Source organism: Tenebrio molitor, chromosome 2 (assembly GCF_963966145.1).
Source record: "Tenebrio molitor chromosome 2, icTenMoli1.1, whole genome shotgun sequence".
Taxonomy (NCBI): Eukaryota; Metazoa; Arthropoda; class Insecta; order Coleoptera; family Tenebrionidae; genus Tenebrio; species Tenebrio molitor.
The window spans coordinates 21582575-21600888 of record NC_091047.1 but is presented as its reverse complement, the minus strand read 5'-3'; the positions used below and the strand labels follow the sequence as shown (position 1 = coordinate 21600888).

General features: G+C 38.2%; 1 protein-coding gene across 3 annotated transcripts in view; it reads left to right on the top strand.

Annotated features, from left to right (window-relative positions):
* The window catches only part of Dg (Dystroglycan), a 111317-nt gene extending 95922 nt beyond the window's left edge, over nt 1–15395 (top strand). For all 3 annotated transcript variants that reach the window (XM_069040229.1, XM_069040231.1, XM_069040230.1), the window contains 8 exons: nt 1447–1698; nt 9177–9491; nt 9540–10016; nt 10069–11075; nt 11129–11480; nt 11535–11753; nt 12402–12734; nt 13759–15395. In XM_069040229.1, coding sequence (XP_068896330.1) covers nt 1471–1698; nt 9177–9491; nt 9540–10016; nt 10069–11075; nt 11129–11480; nt 11535–11753; nt 12402–12734; nt 13759–14499 — 3672 coding nt within the window. In that variant the 5' untranslated portion in view covers nt 1447–1470 and the 3' untranslated portion in view covers nt 14500–15395. The remainder of the gene's footprint in view (nt 1–1446; nt 1699–9176; nt 9492–9539; nt 10017–10068; nt 11076–11128; nt 11481–11534; nt 11754–12401; nt 12735–13758) is intronic.
* The last annotated feature ends 2919 nt before the right edge of the window (nt 15396–18314 follow it).

Genomic DNA, 18314 nt, shown 5'->3' with positions numbered 1-18314 from the left:
TTTGTATTTGTCGTCAGAGTTGTGGTGGATGTTCCCACCGCAGGTGTTTTCCAAACACTTCTGGTTGCAATTCTGCACAAAAGTACTAGGTACTCGGTGTGCATTTTTAATGGTATTTGTAGGATACATTCGTGATTGAATTTACAAAAAAAAAAGTGATAAAGTGTTAAATAAATACAAAATTTAAGAAAAGCTTGTGGTGATTAAAAATTTCTAAAAAATTTAATCAGCAATAATCAGCATCTATTTTTTAAGAACTTCGTAAATGTGTACTGGTTTAAGAAAGAATTTTTCACTACCTTTGCAGTCGTTATCCTTCAAAATATAATTAAAGTAACCTTTTAATTTGCGTGACTAGTTTATATTTCTAAATATTATTAATTATTATCACTCTTCTACGAAACAGTTTTGTGTTACTTTATAAACATTAGTTGACCGTTTTAAAGGTCTGCATGGTGAATCTAAAAAATATTCCAAATTTTTATTTGATTGGCGTCTGAAAAATTAACATAGAATCCAAAATTGAATAAAACCAGGATTGTACGAATGTGTACCTGAAAATCTTTTTTGGTTACTGCATTTACATTGTTCCAATTTTTTTCTTTGGCGAAAATGAAAGCAAATTTAAAATTTTACATAAATCGTTCTGTGTTTTTGCATTTTGTAATAGCAATAAACAGTAGAATTTCAGATAGTTGACGTTTTACTATTCAAATTTATCCTATTCTAGATCTGACTAGTATTTAAAATAGTTATTTATGCAACATGTGTACATAACGATACTTTTCTAGACGTGGGAAGTTTACGCACACGAACGCTGTAATCCTACTTGTTACAAGGTGGATTTTCCACAAATTGTATACATACATAATTTTTGCAACATCATTGTTTAAAATAATCATTATGACAAAAATTAGAAGGACATTTTATTGATATCTTTTTGGGACTATTTTTTATTATTCATTTATTGTTTTTACTATTTTTTTCCTGGGTGAAGTTTTTTTTTCTATTTAATAAAGCTACTGTTTTTTTTTTGCCTGAATTCACCTGACAATAGGCAATATTATTATAATTATATATTTGATGAAGTTATTTTACAATTTCGTAGGATTACACCATGCTATATGAGAAGTTACAAGAAAAAATAAAATTAATATCGTTTGCACAACTGCAATAAACATCCAATAGAAAGTTTGCATTTGGTATGCTTGAAATGGCAACAACAAAAATTTTCGTGTAGAATCTCCCACGTGCATTACGTAAATTACTTTCCGTAAATTTGTTCTTGCCTTCCATTGATGGTTTTGTTCGTCCGCAACTCGTGCTTATTTCTACAAGAACTAAACTTTAAAAAGATCCAATTCGATTAAATGTACGGTGTTATTTATTACGGCCACTAAGCTTCTTGTGCTTTGAAATGTAAATTGGATTTTTTTATTTTTTCAGGCGATGAATGCGTGACCCATCCGTATGAAAATGTCTTCCTTCGTCGTGTTCGCAGCACTGCTGGCAGTGTTAGCGGCGACGGCGGCGCTCGACGAGGACTTCGGTTTCGACGTTTCCGACGACTTCGAGGTGGAAATAGACGGCGACTCTCGAAAGCTGTGGAACAACAAGGAAATCACGACCGGCGTCGGCAAAGTTTTCCATCTGGTGATCCCGCAGGAGGCGTTCGGAAAGGACGTCGAAAGTTACGAGGTAAGGACGAGGATTAGACTGGCGCAAGCGGTCGGAGGATAATTACGCAAGGATCGGCAAGTTTTCCAAACCGAGTGGCAGGTCGATGAGTTTGTTTCTGTTTTACGAGCTCCTGCCACGATTGTTAATTAGTTAAAGTTCAGACGAATTACCAGGGGCTATGATAGTGCGGGGAAAAACGCCACAGTTGAGCACTTGCCAGGAAGTTTCCCGGCAAAAACGCCACTTCAAAAGTGAGTTTCTTATTGTCGGAAGTGAACTTCTATGCTTGTTGCTCTTTACAAACCTACCGTGAGACTTTTTATTTTAGCTGCCGGGCGGATGCAGCAGGACACTTTTCCCAACTAGCTCCCTCAACTAGAAACGAACTTTCATCAACACAAACGAATCGCAGTCATTTATTAGCAGAAAAATCGAATCTCGATAACCCTCCCATCAACGACGTCTCGCAGCGTCAAAGTACAAATAAATTTAAATTCTCGCGATGTTCATTACGGATTCGACACAATACTCCATCTGCAGACGTTAACTGAATAATTTAAAATTTAACAATGCGACAAAGATGTCGCCTTTTCCTGATTAACAGGAATGTGAAATTGCTTCAAAATTATCGAGTGACTCGAAACAAAGGCGATAATCACAGGGAAACCTTCGTTTATTTGAGAGGCATAATTTAGATCAATTTGATTCGAGAAGTTTATCCGAACTGTCGAAATCAGCTAAATATAAAGCAGTCGTGTGGAAGAGATAGGACGGCTTACCTGGACGAGAGTTAATTGTTGATCTTTTCTGGAGTGAGGAGCAAATTTGACCGTGACCTATTGCACTTCTAGCGCCAGTCTGTACATTAGGAGGTCAGGACTGACATATTAATTTTGTAAATATTAGATTAGAGCCTTGTTTGATAATATTCAACATGTTATAAATTGTGTGGGAAATGTTAAACAGTAAACATATTGTTATTGCCCAATTAACGTCTAAGAGATAATGGCTGGATCTATATTTATTTTCGAATTTGATATTCTGCGCCAAAAATAATAGTGTGAATAACACTATCCATTCATGATTTGCGTTTTCATCAATCATGAGCAAAACTTAAATTTCAATGACCCTAACTTTATGAACTATGTTTTCACTCGGCTTCGCCTCGACTCTGAAACCTGATTGGCGCGTTGGAAAATACACCTACCGTACTCTGATGTAAATAACTATTCCATCGCTATTAAACAATTTGCTGGTGTAAACGAACTAGCTCCTGAACAAGTAAATATTTTATTTTGAACGCACCGAGCTAGAAATTGTTCACTTGATCTTCATAGCTAAACCTCCAGAAACTTTGTGAATGTTAATAAAATGCCAACGTACTGTACAAACATAATTTCATGCTTCTCATTTTGCATCCCTTCAGCAATTTACTCACGAGAGTGCACAACATACATTTGACATGGAAATTATAAGTTGAAGCATCCCAAGACCAGATCTGGATAAGATTTGATGACTTGATCGCGTCCATAACTTTTGTAGCAACTTTCCAGCAGGAAACCTTCTCTTCTAACTCCATTAGGTATAGATCACGCCCTAACGCTTAATACCGCATTTGTGGTTGAGGCACAAACAATAACCAATAACGATAACAATTTGTCTTGACTTATAAATAATGTATAAAAAGTGGTAGAAATCGCATGTTGTTGTTTGGGTACTCCAAGGAACTCTTTGATTATTATTAATAATTCAATGGAAGAACGATACGCGCCACAACAAATCAATACACGCAAAAGGAAGACCTCTAGACAGATACATTAATTTTCTTTGCAGCACACCTTTAATCATCGAAGACAGACCTGAGGCATAACCTTCTCACCTTACGGGCGGCGTTAATACAGTAATCATCCGCTCAGCATTGATTTTATGATGATCGTTCATCTCATTGAATTATTTATGAACTATTGTAAATGTACACTAATTTCCCATTGTAAGATTAGAACATGTATTGTTCGCTGCGGGATTTCGAATGTCGTAACCAGAATGAGATGTACAATTTCTGCTAAAACGGAACGAACTCTCTGCTGTAATTTAAATTTAATTCACTTAGCATTATCACAATTCAATTTTACGTAATCACTCGAGCTGCACTTTAATGGGTCTTTGGGGTCTTGAATTTCAGTTGAACATTTTCAGAAGGATTTCGCCGAGTCGCAACTACCGATATGTTCTTAAAGTGGTCGCAAAATTTTAGATCTTGCACGGTGTACAGAAATGTACTAGTTTACATTTTTAGAACGGTAACGAATATGTTATCAATTTGAATGTGCTAAATTGATTGATACTTGTACTCAGAAGTTCTAGTCGAGGAATAGTTTGATGAAAAATAGCTAGCATTGGAAATTAGAAAGGGAATGTTTTGTATTAATTTTTTAAAAGATATGTCATTAAAATTCCACTCCTGCGGAGTGGAAACAAGAAATAGGTCTCGCTGTAGAATGTTATATGTTTTAGTTGTCGTAAAATATGAGTAGCTATAGTCTGTCTCAATTCTAAATTTCCACCAACACTGCATTCTACGTTGAAAATACAACCGACAACACTGTTTGGTGAAAAATGCGTCAGATTATATTTGTTAGGTTATCTGTTAATTTCCGTTTTTACAACTCAAAATTTTAGAATAAAGGATAAGAACGAAAACCTTTTTTAAAATGCAGTAAGTAAATAGGTAGAAAATCCAATTGTAAAAGCAAAATAAACTAATGAACTAATTTTACTGTTTTCGAATCATGTTTATAAAATAATTATATTGCCAACTTTGGTTACAAGAATCCCCAATTTAGAAATATTTTTATTTTGCCAACCTAATTCAACAGGTGGTGGAAATTTAGAATTGAGACAAACTAAAGTCCATTCACATTGGATTTTCCTCTCAAGGTCAAATAATTTAATTTTTTGGCTCTGTAATTATGTTTTGTAAATAGTGACATGCAGCTAACCAACATAATGCGATTTAGCAATGCTCAATCCAACCTGTACGGTGTTTACCTGCATGTCACTATTTACAAAACATAATTACAGAGCCAGAAAATTTAATTATTTGACCTTGAGGGGAAAATCCAACGTGAACGGACTTTATATGTGGAAAATATGCGTTCAAATGAAAACCTGGGCTGAGTAGGCGTTGAAAAAAGTAAACCATTTGGAACAGTGTAAAGTTTGAATTTCCCGCCGTTTGACACAACTGACGTTTGTTTAGGTATAATCGGCACATGGTTGAACAGGACACGGAATTTTAGACGTCAAATTTATATCAATTCATAAAATCTCAATGTAAGCCACGCTTTATTGTCATTATGATTGACATTTGAAAGTTTATTTTTGGCATGTCAGTATGATGAAAATTACAAAAAACGAAAGTGAGGTTAGTTGCACCTAAAGCCAGTTTTACATTTATGTCAATCGAATGACAAATCGTCCAAGATTCCGTGAACGCAATAGAACATGTTTGTTTTCATCAAAGGGTGCCTTTAGGAATCGTTAGTAATGCTATTTTTAATGTAAAACATTGCAATGAAAGAAAAAAACAGAAAGATTTTTCGTTTATAAATTTTAGGTTAGCTGTCAACATGCTCTAATTACAATTGTCAATTGCTTTACGCTTTAAAAAAGCAAAACAATTTACGGTTTCCAATGCCTTCCCAGCCCAGAATTTCATCTGAACGCCCGAGAGTATAAGTCCTATCAACCACGTGATGTCCCAGTTGTAAAATCACCACAAAATGACAGTATAGTCTGGAGTAATCATGACTCAGCAAATAACTATTACCTACATTACAAAATGAACAAAAAACCTATCCTATCAAGTTTTCATGGCAAAGGATAAAATTAAGAATGATTTGCCAGAAAGATGCTTTCACATAGACGGAAATTTTCCAAAAATCTAACACTTGGGGTGAAATTTTGTCATTAGTGCTCCAATGTTTCCCCGAAGACAAAAATTTAAACATATAGAAATGATGCTAAAGGAAGTGAATATTTAAAAAAATTTAAATGAAATAACATTTTTGAAAAATTGAACATGTTTTTAAAAAAAATTGAAAATGTATTTATTTAATTATGATCTTTCCCGAAAATGTTTCTTCCAACCCACTGAAACTTTGTTGTCACCCGGAAACAGACTTCCTTGCTGAAATTTTGAAAATCTGCCGTTTCCTGTAACCCCGCGCCCCTAATTAAACCAGCTCGTTCTCGATATTGCACAGTTTCAAAGTTCCCATTGGAAGTTTCTAATTTGTCGTGTCCGTATCTGGAAGTAAACTAATAAACTTTATATGGATATGTTACGCGGCAGCAAGTGTAATTGCTTTGGCGCCATTGAACTTCCATCTAAGGCTTCAACTTTGGAGCTTTTGATCCAAATCCGAATTGAATCATATCTCGACATGTCCCCACGAAAATTGACCGACCTCTTCCAGATAATAAAAGGTAAGCAGATAAGCGACGGATATCCGCTCTTCTGTCATCACCTCGTATTATGAAACCAGTTTACGTTGCACTTCCCGATAAGTAAAACCCAAGAAATTCCAGCGACACAAGCAAAACCAATAACAAGATGCCGCTCTTGATCCGACATCTTCTCGGAACAAGTCCAGCGCTTTTATCGTCTCATTAACATTAATTAAATTGAGCCGCTCTGGATAAAAATTATTACGGATGCGCAATAAAATCCTGGCAGAAAGGGTTACGGCGGGATCGTTTGGCACGATATTATGTGGTCCCGTGGCTGTTCGTGACTGTCCCTTCTTTACGAGGCATAACGCCGACATAAAGAAGGTCCTTTGATCACAAAACCAGATAAGGTATTATATGGAGTTACGACCAATTTTAACTGGGTCGAATTGGCTCGGATGATTAACGCTGATAATGACTATGTTGCCCTTTGGGATCTATCGGTGTCGTTATTCAATTAAATATATCGCCGGAAACATAAAAGCGATGTAAAACGAATGCCTTGTGCCCGATACGTCTTAGATCTATATAAAGACGGTCCGTTGAAGGTTAACGTCCAAAGTTTTTGCAGGCGTTGGGTGTAACCTACACAAAACCGCAAATACCATCATCCTGTACACAGTTTACCATGAGTCATAGTTTTGTACTGATTTTAGTTCCTCGAGCAGCTCTTCTTGGTGAATCTTGATCCTCTATTCAGGAATGCTCATCACTTTATATATAAAATGCGAAAAAATTGTATTCGTATGGCTCTTAAGTTCTAGCTGCGCTCTTACTTAAACCAGTCCTAGTCGTTCAGTAAAACATTACGTTTCGAAACTTGTTGCGAAATATACTATTTTTATGAGTAAATTTTTTTTCCTCGTGCGTGTTAAAACTGTCGATAATTCTCTCGAGCGCCCGAATGTGCACAACTTGCAAATATCCTCGAGATATTACTACTGAATATTAAAATTTTTCAGTATAGCCTCCAAAGACGCTAATACATTTGCTGTAACGGTGATGAAGTGCTTTTATAGCCTAATAAAAAAAATTGTGCCTCGAGCCATTCATTTACTTCCATCATCACTACTTCAGGGGGGTTGCTCCGATATTTTAAAATCAGAGTGGAGGATGGCAGCCATGGAAATGCAGCCGGAGGGTTGTCCTGATGAAACAACACACTTGATCTTCTTCTTCCTCTTTTCTCGTTGATATAGCATCGCGGACTTTGGAAATTAATTTGCATTGTACTCCCGTTGCAAGGGCATTCCGTGATTGCACAAAATTTGCACTTTGATTTTCGACGAAAATAAAATACCTACCGTGCGATCGAAAATAAAAAAAATTGCCATGATTAATAACACTTCAGTTGGCAGCACGTAAAAATTTAATTCAAATGTCATTACAATGGTAATTGTCATTATTAATTATTGACTATTAAAATTTGCTATTAAAATATGTATATTCACTTTAGAGCAACAAATTTTCATTGTCCATTGTTTCTTCAGCAATAGAGAAAGGCTTGGTCCTATTCGACACCTCGAGTTTTTGAGGAATTTCAACAAATGTTTCCGGACTTGCAAGGCACTTAACCAACAACTTGCCCAGAAAGTCTACAAATGCGTAAATATGTTTTTGGAAAGGGGTAGTGAAAATATTGAAAAGGGTGAACAAAGAATGATTGCAGAGATTAACCCAAGAAACTAACCTATCATTTGGTACAGTTCAGCTTATCCTTAAAAAACATTTCGTCGTCTACACTAGCAAAGCACGTAACTCCAAAATGCAAAATTTTACAGGAGCAACAATAAACTGTACCAGAAACAAAATTGCATTCTGCTAACCGGCGAGTTCACCTGGATACAAGAAACCGAATGTAACCGAATTGTATCCAGGTGAACTCGCCGGTTAGCAAAATGCAATTTTGTTTCTGGTACAGTTTATCGTTGCTCCTGTAAAATTTTGCATTTTGGAGTTACGTGCTTTGCTAGTGTAGACGACGATTTGCACTTTTTTTTCTATCGTGTGTCTGTTGTGCATGAAATTACTCCTTGACAATAAGAGCCCCCACAACCGACAACAACCTCTCTGGATAATATTGATTGTCGATGATCATTGGATCGATTTATAAACAAACAAGCGGCGTGCGCGTGCTCCATGCCCACCGTTGACGTTAAATAAAAGTGCAGGAGTTTTAAATCTCATTGTTTCATTGCACTAGTTGAGGAAATTCTTTTACAACCGGCAGGTCACACAAAATTCTTTATGAAAATCAAGATTTCAACATTCTCAAAATCACTAACCTAACTTTTTTAAGACTGAAATCTCACGAATTGCCAACTGAAATGTTTGGTCAGCGCCTACTCTAATTTTTTTTTTCGATCTCTCGGTATAAATGTCATTCATCGTAACGAATTTGACACAAACTCTTTAAGTTTTTGAACACTTTCTTTGTTGTTACAACACTCGAGTCTTTATGGCAATTTTTGAAAAATGAAAATTTCTCACTTTCAATCAATATTGCTGTAAACAGGTTTCATCCTGTACTACACTGATAGTACACGAAGCTATACTTACAGACACAAAAAAAAGATACTTTGTCAACCACCCTGTATATTTTTCTCCCGTTAATCGTAAGCGTTGTCCGAACAGATGTTTTTCCTTTAAATTAATTAATGATCTTGTCCCGAAATGAAATACGCCGTGCAAATGCCATCTTGCTTCTTTATTTATATTGATCACGCCTCTTCAGTTTCGTGTCACGTTCGCCGTCCTCAGAAAAGATGTTTTGTTAAGACATTTATGCCCGACCCCAAAGTCATTTAATAATTGTTCGCAACTTGCAGTAAATCGACACTTATCGTTGACTTGTTGAACCCGAGCAATAAATAGACTTATCGACGAATCCCCGAAAGGTCAAAACGATGCGTTTTGTTTGTTTTGCTGCACAATGTGGCCCTCTCGTATTAACTTGATGGAGACGAACGCACTTTGTATTTTAGGCGAAACGTTCCGGCGGAGCGCCCCTCCCTCTGTGGCTGCTCTTCGACAAAATCGGGGGCGTCTTCTGGGGGGTACCGCTCGAAGAAGACGTCGCTACGCTCAATCTAGTCATCAGAGCTCTAGGGACCGACAAAAACATATCCGAAGAGGTCACCATTAACGTGGTCGAAACGTCCGATCTCAAGGAGAAGTGTCCGAGTACCGAGGACAACACTGTACTTACCCTTCTGGTCGACAAGGGCGTCAGGGCAATCAAACCGAAACAAAGAGTGATAGCAGTCAACAACATCGCGAAGTTCTTTGGCTTGCCTTATGTGAGTTGTCCCCAATGGAAGGATCTCGCTGATCGAGTGTGATTTCAGAGTGCCTTCACTTTAAAACCTCAATTAGAAAAAGATGATATTACGGATAGTTCGGTAGTACTAGCTGGCCCGGGAAATCTGCACTCGAGGTCGTCAAAGTTGACATCTCTTATTCAAGTTCCTGTGGGCTGTGACGGACGGCTGTGGCTGCAGACTGCTCCTCTGGTCCACCAGCTGAAGCAGCAAGCTCGCGATGGTACCATCACCGAAGTGATCGGACTTCCGGTGGTGGGTTGGCGCGTCAAGACCGAAACCAGACCGGTGTTGAGGTCCAAACGACAAATCGACGATTACGGCAGCGGGGACTACGAAGACTACTACGATGACAACTACGACGACGAAGAATACGAAGATGAAGACGACGTCGGAGCGCCTACCAAAGCTGTCACCCCGCCAACTACAACGATGACTCCCACACCCACCCATCCGCACAGACACCATCACGGCGAAGCCTTAAACCCCGAAGAAATCGATCCTGTAAGTACTCGCGCATCTACTGGTTCAATCAATTTTATTCGCACTTGTCCAGATTATAAGAGACCACCATCACCAGTCAACTTCTCCGAGAGTAGACCAAACGGTACCCGCAACTCTCCCAGTAGTACCAGAAACACTTCCGCCAACAACGTCGACTACTACTACGACCACCACAACTACTACAACGACTACCACGACTGAAAGGCCGACAGTTAAGGAAGAAGTGAAGGTACCGTCGAGTACCACAAGTCGCGTTGATACGACCTCCAAAGCTGAACCTGATCTCGATCCCGATTATGAGTACACCTACGAGTCAAATTACGACGACGATCTTGAGGACGATAACGAAGAGGACCCCATCGAAAGTAAGACGATTATTCCGGAGACGGCACCCAAACAGACACTCCCTGAAGTAACCACCGTGAGCGAACCACTCACAACTTCTACTGTTAAATCGACAATTCGGGATTACGCCGTCGAGACGGCACCACCTCCGACCACTTCAACTGAAAGAGAAACGACGATGATGATTGTGGAAGACACTGAACTTCCCACTGTTGTCTACCCCGAAACTGTGGACAACACATCACCGCCGGTCACCACGACAACTCAGGTGGTACCGACAACGGTGGCGACAGCGCCCCCGACCACAACCTCCACCAGCACCAACAGTGCGACCACCACAACTACCACCACCTCGACACCAGTACCAGTGGTACCTACCACGACCGAGAGGGTCACGACTGAAGAAGAAGAAATCACGACTGAAAAGCTGACCACTAGGCATGTGATGTCGTCCCCGCGCACCACTACCACGAGAGAAATCACCGAAGGCATCGAATCCGAACAGAAGAACTTCCATCCGTACATCGAGAACCGGCTCAAGCAAATGTCGGTGATTGCCGGAAAGATTTTCCGTTTTGTGGTGCCCAAAGACACGTTCAACGACTTCGAAGACGGTCAGAATTTAACTTTAGAGTTTTTGAATTCGAAGGGAGAGCCGCTGTCGAAGGATTCGTGGTGCCATTTTAATCCACTCAGAAGAGAAATTTATGGATTGTAAGCCGCAGCTCGTTTGCATTTTAATAAAGATTTTAATTGAATGATTTTAGGCCGTTGGAGGAGGACGTGTCCAAGTGGGAATACGTGTTGAAGGCGACCGACAGAGAGGGCGCTTCGGTCACCGACATGTTCACCATACAAGTGCAACAGCACAAGTTGCAACGAGTCGTCAACCACGAGATCTCTCTGCTTATGCGGATAGAAAAACAACAAGAGTTCCCGCACTTTGTGGACTGGTGCCTGAAGACTCTGCGAGCTTTAGGCAGGATCTACAACACGAATATGACCGAAATTACCGTGAGAAACGTCAATTATACGAGCGAGCCTGTTATATTTACCTGGACGAATGACTCAATACCCACCAATTACTGTCCAATCGAAGAAATTGACAACCTTTACAAGGTATGCGTGTATTCGACGACGACGAATTGTCGAAACTGATCCTGTAATTTGCAGATGTTGACGGCGAACGATAGGGGAGATCCCCGACAAGAACTCAGTCTATTGTTAGGACCGGAATTGAGGGTGAAAAAAGTGACCAAACATGGATTAGGTGTGTGTGAAACACCACAAGTTCCGGTAACACCTCCGACCAATTTCTCGCCGTTCTTGAGGAATCCAGTCGATCATATAAATGCGACAGTCGGCGAGCTGCTCGTGTTCAAGGTTCCAGATGTGAGTATTATTCTCTTTTGTTGTCCATTTTTATTCTGGGACGGTTGACACTGGTAAGCTTGATTCCTGTAAACATTTAATGTGTTGCTAGAATGATCTTGAATAGTTTCGGAGATTTAATCAGTGTCAACTCTGTTCCTGGCAATCCTTAATATTAGGACTGTTCGGAAAGTTCTCGGAAGTTGGATGTAGATAGCGTTGCGGTCGAATTAAACATGGTGTCAATACGAGGTGTACTTCTACAGCAAATCAATTGAGAAGGTAAAGGCTTCGATTTTTTGGGATGACAAAAAAATTTTCTTTTATGATTATGTAATCCCACTTGGATTATGTGAAAATGAAGATCTAAGAAAAAATAGACCATATAAAAAAAATTGAAATCAATGAACTTGAGTAATAAATAAAAAAATAATTTTTGGAACGCACGCTCACTTTGAAGAACTCAACTAATGGAGCCTGTTCTCCTGGAACTAATTCATTGGCATTGAGATATAATTGAAAGAAATCTTTTACGTTCACCACGATTTTGTGTTTCCCTGTACAAGAGAACTTTCCGAACAGCCCTCGTACAGCTCTCAAGCAAATAATAAATGCTGACAAATAAAGGAATCAGGAAGACTAAATTAGTTACAAATAATTATCGTTTAGGACACTTTCTACGACCCGGAGGACACCGACTCGAGAACACTTAACATCTCGCTGCTCACAGCTGACCGTCAAGCAATCAAGCCAAGCAACTGGTTACAGTTTGACAGTAAGAATCGCGAATTTTTCGGAATCCCGAGGAAACCAGGTCGCAGTGAATACCAACTGATTTGTGTCGACAGTGCTGGCTCTACTGCCACAGACAGTTTAGAAATAGTGGTTTACCCCGCCCCCAAAATGCATTATAATGTAGAGTTTAGCATGACCATTGAGACTCCCTACGACACTTTCGTCAACAGCGCGTCGATGCAGAGAAAGTTCATCGAGAAGCTTCAGGTGAGGACCAGTGCTTTTAGCAGTATCTTGTTTATCAGCTCTGTCAGTAGCAAAATATTTGAGAAAGCTCTTCAACAACAAATACATGCGTACGTTGGTTCAAATAATCCTTTTGTGACTGCGCCCGGAATTGCTGTAGAACCGTTTGGACACATGTCAATAGGAATTTAGAAAGTTCTAAAGTTCTTTTCTCTTAATAAATCAGACAGAAGAAATGTTACTTGTTTAACTAAGCGCACGGCAGTTAACTTTCAAGGAATGCGGTCTTTTTTGAGATAAGCATATCAAGGGTGTTTTTTTTTTAATTTGGCGTCGAAGTTGGTGTTAAAGAGTCAATTGTGAGTGAACTCGTCTTAAAAACACTGATTTTTCAAACTGCAGATTAAAAACACAAACAACGCAAAAAGTGAGGTTAGATTTAAACAGCTCGTCTGAAAAAATACTGATTTTTCAAAGTGCATATTAAAAATTAATATAAATATACAGCTGATCAGAGTTGTAATCCGATGGTGCGTTCACAATCGACTCTTCAACGCCAAATTTAAAAAAACACCCGTCAGATCCTATCGTTCCTCCTACTGGCAACAAAGCATTTATTTAATTCAAGTTTTGAGGAGATTTATTTCAATAGAAATCATTCCTGCGTTGTACAATTCATTTTTACACTCTAAATTTACAGAATTTACTCACGCTTTCTTACCTGAGCTCAACATAAAATACAGAGATTATTGTGGGGCTATTTTGCTTCTCAAAGAATTTTGACTACTTATTCATTTTCCTCTCTTTGATCCTATATAATAAATAGCAATTTCCGTTTGTCACAAACGTGCACGAATGTCACACATAAAGACAACTTACGACTGGACTTTCATCGCATACATTAATCTAAATTCGCTCAAAATTGCTCACCAGCAGAAGTACGCATCTTACCGTTAGGGAAATTTTGCTTTAATCATGCTTGTTATTCATTTGAGGAATTTCCGTCTTCTTAATGGGCGTTTATTTATAAGTTTGTGTGTTGTAGGAGGTGTTTGGCGACCGCAACGCGAGCTTCATCCACACCAACCCCTTCAAGCAGAAGGACCACTCGACGATCGTCACGTGGTACAACAAGTCGTTGAGCACCGTCAAGTGCCCCCACGACGAGATCAACCACCTCGAGTCGATGCTGAAGAACCACCAAGACAGAGGAATCTCCAGTCGAGTCTCGGGCATCATGGAACCGGAGTTTCTCGTATCAAAGATAAGCGTCTTGACCGTTGGTAACTGCAGGAGCAAGACGATCGCGGTGCCGCCGCCCCCGCACGAAGACGTCAACGTTCCGGTCGACGAGAAGTCGCCAGAAGCTAGCGCCGACGAGTACCAGTACCTCATGACTTTCATCCTGCCGGCGGTCATAATAGCGGTGATGATATTCGTGACGGCGGTGGTGGCGTGCGTCCTGTACAGGAGAAGAAGAACCGGCAAGATGAACGTCGAGGAGGACGGCCGACAGACTTACGGCAACAAAGGCATCCCTGTGATATTCCAGGAGGAGCTGGAGGAGAAGCCGGAGTCGGGGACCAAGACTCCGGTCATACTGAAAGACGAGAAGCCCCCTTTGGCGCCTCCGGAATACAGCAAGAGCGGCTCTCTCAAACTGACCGACGACTCGGAACCATATCAGCCCCCGCCTCCGTTCACTAGGACTCAGGAGCAGGGGAGACAGCCCCGACCAAAACCGACCCCTACCTATAGAAAACCACCTCCGTATGTGCCTCCCTAACAATTACACTTCACTTTTTTTCAGCAATAAAATCTTAATTTTTACTGCCAGTAATTTGTTCTGTCATTTCACTTGAAGAGGGGGCCCGCAAGTCGACGATTTTAAGGGTAATGTCAAAAGTCAAATGTGATGTACGTCGTTGGGTGACCAGTAAATTTGGGCCCCGCTTTTCTCATAATCTCGCGATGCCAAATCAGCGGTCGCCGCTCGCAGCTTCTTCGTCTTTATTGTCGCCTTCTTCTTTGAGTAGTTATTGTCTTTCTCTGTGATATTGATTTCGTTTCTTACAATAGAAATTTGTTCGCGGGCGGCGAGTTGGATCCATTTAGTTTTACGAAAGCTACGAACCAAAATACTTTGTTTGACTTAAAATTTTATTGTGAAACAATAACTACTGTGTTTTGTAACAATAATTGTATTATATACTACATAACACTATATTTTATTTACTGCCGACGGCAATTAGACTAAGACTCCTAACCATAATGTTATTTGTATGGATAGTACGCGATATATTTAAAGATTTTAAAAAGTAATAGAATAGTAATTCTAAGGCTGTTTTTACTTTGCTTTATGATTTCTGAACACGTTTTAACTGTCGCACAACTACAACTTTTTTATGTGTCGTTTTAAGTGTACAGACGCCGTTTTACTACGTATTTAATTTGGATGCGTTATTTTTTATTACTGATGTATCATTGAATACAATTTTATATTAACTTAAGTTACCAATAACTTTGTACTGTAAAAATTTATAATGTTTTTATATAAGACTTTTTGTAATAATGTACTCAAATCATATCAATAAGGGTAGAATTTATTTGTAATCCACATAATTGACTTACTTTAAATGGTTTGAATGTATCATATCAATAAATCCTCATATTTGTCCCTCATATCATACTTTTGTATTATTAACCAGTCATAATGATAATACCTAATTGTTCAATAAATGCTAAACAAATAAATATGTCTTTCTCTGATAACTTCACCACACAACGTAACAGCTTTCAGTCTTTTCTCAATATTCAAGAACGTACAAAATAAATGTTACATAAAAGTTGATAACGCATTTGTGTATTGGGTGTAAATTTGTAGAGCAGCGAGCAGCTGTCTTATCTATACCAAAGATGTTCCAGTGAAGAAAAATGATAAGCTTGAGTTAGGCAACCAAGTATTCATATCGTCGCCAAAATAACAAAGGTATGCCAAGTGACACATCAAGCGAATTTTTGCGAGCTTACCATAGGTAACGGTAAGGTTTTATGTGGTAACTCCCCCACTCCGCTATTTTCTTTCTGGTAACCCAAATCGCAAAAACGTAATGGTAAGTTTAGATTGGTAAGACATGTCATTTCCGTGCTTTGCTTTTGACAAATTGTAAACATAACCTGATTAATCCGTACTCGTTTGCAGAATCAATGGATAATCTTGAATTGGTAATGATTTGTAATAATTTATTTTTTGATAATACATTTTTAATAATCCATCTTCTGCACGAAATGTAGAAAATAAAAATTATATATGCAGTTAAATTAAGAGAACATCACTACAAGATTCCAATAGAGGCAATTCCGTTTAATAAATTTAATTCATGTTGGTACGATAGTGTAACCGGAACATCTTCGCCTCGATAATTGAGGGCTACTTTCACGATTTAACATCATCACTCATTATAAAACTAAAAAGTGGTCAATACGTCATTTTTTTTCATAATAACAACCCAGATAACCTCACTTATTAGTACGTCCTTTCGAATCTTACCAAGCAGAACCACACTCCGAGCGTAGTAAGTTGTGGTATCATTAATGACGCAAAATGATGACGTCACAGACGCTTCCCCTTACTTACCTCATTTCGCCAAAACGTTCAAGTAACATGTACCAATGTTACCAACTTACCTGGTAAGGTCGCAAAAATTCGCTTATCGTTTGAAAGACCACTTCGCAGGGAATCGTCTCCGGCAAATTCCTCGAATGCAGTTGCTCGAAAATGAAATGGCTCGATTGTAACTTTTCTCGAAATACAAGTTCCTCGAACTGCAATTTCTCGAAAATGTTTTGCTCGAATTTATATGGTCGAAAATGTGTAATTGGAGTGTAATTAGTAATTAGTAATTACGGACTAGTCGTAATAATTATATTAATGCCTTCAAAATATTCCTGTAAAAAAATTACTTCGAAGCCATTTTTTTTTCGTATAAGCGATTTTTCAAACTCTTTCTCGATTGTGTTATAATGCACTTACTAACCTTATATCCCAATTGCATATTGCATAAACTTATTGTTGTATAAAAAAAAAAAAAGTTGCGGCCTTGGAGAAAATAATGGAATCTAAAATGCCTGCACTCGAAGATCTGTAACGGCCTTACCGCCTTGCCGCAATTACAAATCCCACATCATAAATAAAACCAGTCTTCAGATTTTTAATATCGTTTGATTTAAAATCGAATTCATATTTTTCTTCGGTAATTTCGTTTATAAATTTTAGAAATAAATCCTCTTATCAGTGTAAAAATCAGAAGTTAAAAATTTTGTGTAAAACAGTTTTTTTTTTTAAATTTATTAAATGCAATACGGATGTGGCCTTTGTAATAACAATCACCGCATTATCCTGTGTATGATAATTACTTTCGAGCAAAGTCATATACGAGCAATTGACTTTCGAGCAGCTGATTTCGAGCAATTGCATTCGAGCAATTTACCTAGATTCGCAGGGAATACAGGGTGATTCAAGTTTTACCGCCGGATCGAAAACACCCATTTATAATCGATTTAAAATTCTCAAAAAATTCAGGAATAATTGCGTATCGCTGTAGAATATTCTGTAAAAATTTCAAAATTTTTAATGAAACAGGTAGATAAATAATTTCATTTTAGTCCTTTCAAACATTCATGAAAAATTTGGTGTCATTGAAATCATGAAAACATCATCGGTTTTTGAAATAAATAGAATATAGAAATAGAGTATTTATTTATGACACTGTAGTTGTAAATCTTTGTCATTTTTCGCTGTTAATGTTAAAATTGGAATAATTCAAAAACTAATAATTTTCTTTTGATGTCAATTTCATAAATATGTTCTTTGAATTAATTGTGAATTATGAACGTGTACGAAAAAAAAATTTTTTTTGCTCAAAATCTATTTTTTAAATTTTATAGCTCTAATGGCCGTTTGCACCGCAATGCTTAAGTACTGCTTAACTTTAAGTTCTGCTTAAAATTGGAAATTTCGTTGCGCCGTCGCCTAAGCAATGCTTATATCTGTTTAAGCAGTGCTTAGTTTAAACAGGCAAAATCGAGGGCTTAAATATTTTAAGCAATGCTAAGCGCAAAACATAATCACATTTTTATCGGCGGCGGCGCGGCGTTCAATGTTGGGTATTTAATTCAATGAGAAATAGAAACAATTAAATGAATGTTTAAAATAAAGAGAAAAATATACATATTTAAAGGCGATTTGAACTGGATCTGAATATTCTACAAATAATTTAACTTGAATTTCATGGTGGAAGACACAAAAAGGACGAGTCCATAGCTTCTTTATTTTTCAACGAATTTAAACAAGTGATACATGAAATCAAATCGTTGAACAATACGAGGGTTGATTGGCAAGTTTCCGGAATAACAGTGAAAAGAACATCAATTTTATTTAAATTATATTTTATTTTTCGACATAATCCCCTCGAAGCTTAACACACTTGGTCCAACGTTTCCCCAGCTTTTCGATTCCCTCCCGGAAGTGTCTTTCTTCGAGATCTTCAAAATAAGTGTTAGCCGCATCGATCTCCTCATTCGACCGAAATCTCTTTCCAG